General features: G+C 33.9%; 1 protein-coding gene across 1 annotated transcript; it reads right to left on the bottom strand.

The window, feature by feature from the left end:
* Positions 1-47: 47 nt before the first annotated feature.
* On the bottom strand, positions 48-3448 carry LOC128016996 (transcription initiation factor IIA subunit 2). Its single transcript, XM_052602028.1, has 4 exons — positions 3243-3448; positions 2538-2642; positions 464-590; positions 48-383 (listed from the first exon to the last, which is right to left on the bottom strand). The coding sequence occupies exons 1-4, from the start codon at positions 3312-3314 to the stop codon at positions 358-360; spliced, it is 330 nt and encodes a 109-aa protein (XP_052457988.1). The 5' UTR covers positions 3315-3448; the 3' UTR covers positions 48-357.
* Positions 3449-8076: the final 4628 nt, after the last annotated feature.

Below are 8076 nucleotides of genomic sequence, written 5' to 3'. Positions count from 1 at the left end.
CAAAAAAAAAAAAAAAGAAAAAAGAAAAAAAAAAATTCACTACAAAAAACATTTAAAACAAGTTTATTAGAGAATAAGCTAAATAGTAACAAACTGAAAAACATTGCCATTTCTATGAAAATTATATAGATTTATTTATAACAAGAAAAATGTAATGTGACGTCCAAGGCCTTATGTGCTCCATATGTGTGTCAGTCCTTCACTGAGCAGGTTGATGTTTGAAGGATGGAGAACGGTTTCCTGTAATAAATTATATATACACAGTCCCCACCGCTGTGTGCCTCGTCTTCAATTCTTCTCATCCTTCCCATCAGCCAGCAAATTAAGTTCACTTCTCGGTCTCTCTCCACCTTGATTTCACTCAGCTGCATTAGACCCAGTGTCTATAAGAGAAACGGTTCAATTAGGAGCACTGCATATCGCAAACACCAAAACCATGAAAATAGTGAATCAGATGACTTACTTTTGCCATCACATGCTACGATTTTTACTTTGTCCACCTTGACCAAATCGGTCACCTCTCGGAACTCAACGTCATTTAAAACAAATGTCCAAACGTTATCGCAGAATCTGTACGTGTTTAGAGATCCCTGTGGATAAAACAAAGAGCAGTGATTCTTAGGGCATCACACCTATGCAGTGTTAATTTTGACACGAAATTTTAATTTAGTTTTAGTCTTAGTCTTTTGACTATAATTCTTTTTAGTTTTAGTCAAGTTTTAGTCATCTGATTTGTTTTAATTTTAGTCTTATTTTAGTCGACTAAAATTGCTTGGTATTTTAGTCGACTAAAATTGCTTGGTATTTTAGTCGACTAAAATAAGACTAAAATCAATAACAGATTTACTAGACAATTTTTTACAGCTGGTATAGGAAACAAACTTAAACAAAATATATAAAACACAAATTCAACTTTATTTCAACACAACTGTGTCTTTATTTCGATTCAAAAGCTTTCATGCAGCAACAAACACTGTCATGATAATGTAAACAATAACTAGCTGCCAATTGACCATCAATAAAAGAAAAATAAAGTTAGGTCCAGGACCTTAAAGCTTACAGCTGAGCTGAACAATAAGTGCATACATTTAAAGTAAATATTTAATAAGTTGGCAGCTAGGTGGATAAAAAAAGTAACAAGATTTTATAAGGTATTCATTTGTCTAGCAATATTGTATGTTTTAAATACTACAATATTGCTAGATTTGTATGTATAATGATAGGATGTGAACATTCATGTTTCACATGACTAATATAGAAATATTTGTGATATTGTCAACAAGTAGAACATTATAAAATATACTAAACATTAGTATTAATCAAATGTATTTATCATGATATTACGTATTAGTATTGTGCTCTCATCTAACTTGAAGAAGGGGCTATTTTACAGTACTTTTCAGTTCGTAATATTTAATGCTACAACATCTACGCACTGCACTATTCCAATTTTGCTTAGCTCAATAAACAAAAGAACATCGTTGTAAAATTACATTTGAGAAAATGTCCGGGTGGCTCGTCTGTAAATGTCTTTTCAAATTGGTTGTGTTCTTGCCACGAATGAGCGCTCTGCGTGCTTTACACTTTGTTTTGTTTTGTTCGTCGTCAAACGTGAAGTGAGCTGTGGACATTTTGTCGCTCTTTTAGACAGTAGGGACTTTAAGCAACAGCTGCGAATGGAACGGCTACAGCGACCGGAAGTTTGCCGTCACACCGCTGTAGCCAAGAACGTAAAAGTCACTAAGCAACGGTAAAACAGAACAGCGCAACGCAGCATTAATTCATTTATTGAGATCCAAAAAAATATATAATTTAAAAAAGCAAGAGAAGGATTGCTTTTGGCGTTAAATGACAATCTTTTGTCAGAAGAGGAGTTTTTAATATTGTATGATGTAAATAAGTCTAAAAACATAACATTTATTTACCTAACCTCTCACGTTGTAGCGACTCCGGCAAATCAGCTGTTCTCCCGTAGTAGACCGTTAAATTAGAACGTCACAAAGTAGCAGTTAAATTCGCGCAGGCGCAATACAACGCCAGAATGGCGTTGCCGTTCCACCAGAGGCTGTTGCTTAAAGTCCCTATCACCTCTTCGAATGCCGACTTCCCGGGAGCTCATAAAAACTGAAAACCTTCGCTTCACGTCTCAATAAGTCAGGCTCTGATTGGTTCTCTTCTCTCATGCAGTCTGTTCTGTTTTGCCGGTTCTTTTGCTCATTCCTCGCATCTCTGCCGTCTGCTGATTTGATTTTCGTCACAGTCTATTTTCGTCTCGTCCTTTATTCGTTGACGATAATGTCAATCAATTTAGTCATAGTTTTAGTCTCCATCAGTGCCTTCTATTTTAGTTTTCGTTTCGTTTTCGTCGGCAAAAATATATTCGTGACGAAAATAATGACGAAAATATTTAGTCAACGAAATTAACACTGCACCTATGTCCAGTTCAAGACAGAGCTAGATAGTTAGCCAAGTAATTTATACAAGCAGACAAAACTCAAATTTTTTTCTTAATGTTATTGTAGAGCATGTTGGCTTACCCTAAAATTGACCCTGTTGCGGACCCGGTTGGCCAGTGCTGTGTTGATCGCTTTGTCAAACTGTAAAAGGACTTGGAGGGCTAACTGTGGTGTGATCTGTTGAGTCTGTGGAAGGAGGGAAAATTCAGTTTAATGCGTTCTGTTAATAAAATAATCCATACATATTTAACACTAAACTAAGCTTCACAGTTTATTTTATTTTGAGTATGTTCTCTGGTTTGTTGAGTGGACTGATTCAAGAATCCCATCTTAAATTAGGGTAAATATTATGAGACATAATCAAGAACATACAAAGTCTGCATGTATGATTGTTATTATTTATCACAGACAGGGATAACTGAGTGTTTTGTCAGTCTGCGCTAACGTGAAAACTATTTCACGTAAACATCTTAGAAACCCTAAAACAGTTCGCTTATCCATCGCTGTAACAGATCATTCATAACGTGTTCTGATAAAGAGCAGCTGAATAACAAACACAGCTGGCGTTAGCTAACACTCATCTAACTTCAATAATCCGACACATCACTAATCAAGATCAGAGCAGTTCATAGAATGTAACGTTAACCCTGTGATTTAATAAACCACTGAAGGTAGACGCCTGTAATCGTTTTTATTCCGTTATCTGTAACGTTATTTATCCATCACATCATTCTACGCTGGCTAGCAATCGAGCTAGTTAACTTCACTGTGATTCAACACTCTTACCTGAATAAGTTCATCGAGACTCTCCTGTAGACTGTTCCCGAGTGTCGTGTTTCTGTAGAGTTGATATGCCATAGTGTGGTTCCAGTGCGAACGCTGTACGCCGTTGTGTTTAAAACAACCGTCGGGTCTTCGCTGATGCTTTGTGATTTGCCCGCTGGCTGAGCACTTCCTCAAAATCCAAACTTAGAGCGATCGCGCTACGGAAACTCGCGAGGGACATACATCTTCGCTCATGAAGGCTGGAGGATACAAATCAACATAGTTACAGGGGATCGTTCAATTCCTCTTTAACATGAAATACGAAGATTTAAGAAAAATGTATCCCAATCCTAAAACAATATTTTTCTGTTGATTGCTATAATTGTTTTTCATTAGACTTAAACTTTGAGTTCAACGAAGTGTCCACTCTTTATTTTCCGTCTGTTAAGTGAGGGAGAAAATAATAATTTTGGCAAAGAGACTTATGACATTTTCTTAAAATGCCAGCAGATGGCAGCAGATGAAAAATCCAGCCATAATATTTTACCTTTTGACTCGCATGAATGTCCCGTTTGTTCTTCTGTAGGACGCTGTAAACTACATTTCAGAAATCATTTTACATAGATTTTTATTTTTAATTTATTTATTATTATTAATTTTTTTAATTTTTTTTTATTAAGACTAACAGATTTCATATTTCCTTTTTTATTATAAGAAGGTCACATATAAAACTGTCATGGAATTTTTTTTTAATGATGTATGAATATACACTGTTTTAGCAAAAATATATTTATTTAGCATAGGTTACACAAAGTGTTAGGTTCATATACGTTTGTCTAAGCAACACAAATGAGTCACATATTTAATTTAAAAATATTTAAAGTGTCATTTTAAAGTGTTAAAACACCTTTGAGATGTGGTGGAAATGACTTATGGGAAAGAAATTACAAAGACTATGATAGAATACTCCTGTGATATTCAAAGATATTAAACAGCTCATTTAAATCTTCTGAGCATCATCTGTGGGCTTGTGTACTTTTGTACATTTCTGTACTTTTCAACTTTGTAATTCAAGTTTTAACATTTTAATAAATCAATTCAAGTTAATTAACTAAATTCAATCAAGACTTAAGGGTTTGATCCAACCAGAGCCAAACAAAAGCAGAAGCTGAGCCTAAATACAGCTCTCCGTCAACATTTTACAAAGACAAATGAAGATGCACTGATAAATCATAGTTTGGAAGAAATTTGGTAAAATACTCACTGCGCTTTAGCATAATAAACTGATGTTGATAATGAATGGAAGTGTTTATAGAGATATTTGAAACGACACACCCTTGTAATGATTTCATTTTTAAGAGAATGCAAATATGGCACCTGGTGAATAGATTTTAAAAAATGGTTTGCAATTATTTGGATACAATAAGAGAATGTGGGCTCGACACAAACCAAACCATCAACAATGATCAATGGTTCTGTTCTCTCTGTGTTGGAAAAATGGCATTCGTTTAGCTTATTCATCTCCTCTTGAGCGTGTGTTTGTGTGCAGTGGAGGATGGAGGGTCTGAAACGATGATGGATACGAAGAGGCTGGCAGAAATGGGAGCTGCATGCTTCCTTCATTTAATTACTGTGTCAAACTGAATTATCAGTAAACAACACCATACAGCACAGATTTATTCCTACTTCATTTATGCTGGACTTTTTGCTTTTCCCCTCAGTCTGATGCATTTGTTTAGTTATTGGTTGCCATGCAGAATATTCCAACATTTATTTATTATTGCACTTTTGCTGGATGATGATTGTTTCAGCAACTCTTGTTTTGCTCTGTACAGACTCTTTTCAATGGGACTGCAAAGACATTTTTAAATAAGCAAGATTAAGAAAAATTTATCCCTCTTAAAAATGTTGTTTCTGTAATTGTTCCAGTGGTCAACAGACAATACATTTATTAAATAATGCTTTTTCAATTTTTTTTAGATTTCTTTCAAGAAAGAGATTATCTGTGATATATTAATTAGGATTTAGATGTGAACAATACAAGATAGATAGATAGATAGATAGATAGATAGATAGATAGATAGATAGATAGATAGATAGATAGATAGATAGTCTTTGAAGGTCCAAATTCCCACATGACCTCAGTAACCCATGTTGTTTACTGGGAACTTTCACCCTCTTTTGACCTCTGACCTCTGGAATTGAGGTTGGGTCAATGCGACTCATTACTGTGAAACACAAGGCAGTTTACTGTGATACTTCATTAGTCATTAGTTGAGCTGATTTTCATTAAGAGTCTCTCTCATTTTACAGCGCCCAGGCTGTTACAGACAGCACAGCTTATCACCAATCATTACACCATTCATCAGCAGGATTTTCAAGAGTATGCAAATGTGATCAGCAAACAAATAATTAGACAAGTCAATGAGAACAATTAACACAACAATGCCCCAGAGACTGGGATAAGCTTAATTAATTTTTGTATGACAGCATGATTAACCACAAACTGGATTTTTTCTCAAACAGCTCCAGCATTATGAATGCAAACTGATTCTGATGCTATTAATACTAATAAACTAAAAGATGTCAGGTGATGTAGAGCAAAATTAACTCATGCAATCACTTTTAATACTTAAAAAATATATATCATTACTGTACTGTAAATGTACTGTAAATAAAAGATAAATTAAAACATTTCTAGCAGCGGCTGGTATTATTTTAATATGGCATCTTGGGGAAGACCAGGAAAACCTTTATGAAAGGCCTCTATTTTATTGAAAAATATCCTGTTCAGTTCAAATAGAAAACAAAAATCAATATGACTCCAGTGACAGCTCATTGTATTTGATGGACAGTGTTTTCAGCGATATATTTCCATGTTTCAGATGACTGCCCGTCAGACCACCAGACACTAAAGCTCCTTCTCAACAGTCGCAGTGAAGATGAGTGCAGCATCCTCCCCCACTGCTGGAGCAGGACAGATTATCCTTCTCTGCCTTTATTCAGTGCCATGGCTTCATTGTACCTCATTCTGCGACTGTGATGGCATGGCATTAAAAAGAATAGTCTATATATAGTTTATGATTAGAATTAGTTTAGTGACAATGGTTAATTTTATTTAGTAGAATAAATTGAGTAATTATAATATTTAATAAAAATCAATTGAACTACCCCCCCAGCCCCTATTGACTGATTAGTATAATGTAAATAAACAATCAAACTATCAACAAAAATTATAACATAATATAACATAAACAATAATATGGTATATATCCACACCAGTTGTTTATTGATTTGAAATGTTTACAATATTGTTTAAAAGTTTAAGGTAAGTAAATATTTTTTTATGTTAAAAAAAAAAGTAAGGCTGCATTTATTTGATAAAAATAGAGTAAAAGCTGCAATATTGTGAAATATTATTACAATTTAAAATAACTGTTTTCTGTTGTAATACATTTTAAAAATGTAATTTATTCCTGTGATTCTGTGTCAGTTTTTCAGCAGCCATTACTTTTTACTTTTATTTGTTTTTCTTCTGTTCCACATATCCTTCAGAGATCATTCTAATATACTGAAAAATGTCTTTTCTTCTACTTTTGTTCAAATGATTATTCAAGTAATGTATTTAAAAAAAAATATTTTATCTTTCTGGTCTTCTACTGAATTTATTGTTATTCAAATATCTTTATACACATAAAATAGTTTTCTCTTGCAGCATTAGGTACAGAGAATCAGTGGTGTCAAAAGTACTGACATTCATTACTTGAGTAGAAGTATAGATACTAGGGTTTAAAAAGACTTTTGTATAAGTTGAAGTATCAACTCAAGCTTTTTACTCAAGTAAAAGTGTAAAAGTACTGGTTTAAAAAACGACTTAAAGTATAAAAGTAAAAGTAATGTAAGGGGGAAAAAATGCCATTAAGAACAAAAGCTTAGGCCGCACCATAGGGGCCTATTGTGCACTACCCCACCTCCTCAAAAAAATATTTTTCTAAAGGCCATAATGACTATAATGTTATATTAAAATGTAAATGTTGAAAAATTTGGGATGCACTAGGCTACCTGTTTCAGCCGCATATATGAAAATACAAAAATGGTGTGCACATCCCAAACATCCAATTAGGACGCAGGTGCCAGACAACTGAATGATATAGACAAATAAAGAACAAGTCTGAACACTGAAAACTACTGCTCCAGAGGAATTTAATCACGCAACGTTTTGACCTTCAGGTCTACATCAGCCGCATATATGCCCATTTAAAATGAACGCACTTTAGTACAATCCAAATACATTAAAGGACTAGAGATATGATGACTAGTTACCAATAACTATTGTTATGGTCCAAAAAGTCAATCTTTAGAGGCATGTCATCAGTAACCTTTAATGGAATGTAAATGTACACCCAAGCTTAGCTGCAGGAATCTGCGAGGGCAATGGACAAGAACATTGGTGCAGGCTTAGTAACAATTACACTTGTATGGTTGTCTATTTACAATAAACATTATAGTGCTTTCAAAATGAATGATTAATCCAAGTGATTAATCAAAAACTAAAACTGAAAAATAAGTCATAATCCTGATACCTTCTTGATTGATAGCTTCTTGTATTCGGTACATCTGCTATGTACCTAAACTGTGCCTGAACCGATACTTAAAAAAAAAAAAAAGTACCATAAAAAAAAAAAACTATGGATAACTTTAAAGAACATTACAAATATTTAAAATAAATCCATAGCTTTCACCTTGGATGCTCTCATTTCTCAAGTTATGCTTCCCTTAATCTAAGGCTAATAAATGCATTTCACAATCTGGGTCATTATTTAATACAAAACCACACATAGTGTTTCTACTGTAT

This window comes from Carassius gibelio, chromosome A7, assembly GCF_023724105.1.
Source record: "Carassius gibelio isolate Cgi1373 ecotype wild population from Czech Republic chromosome A7, carGib1.2-hapl.c, whole genome shotgun sequence".
Lineage (NCBI taxonomy): Eukaryota > Metazoa > Chordata > Actinopteri > Cypriniformes > Cyprinidae > Carassius > Carassius gibelio.
Note: the sequence above shows the minus strand (reverse complement) of the source record. Positions and strands in the feature narration are given on the sequence as shown.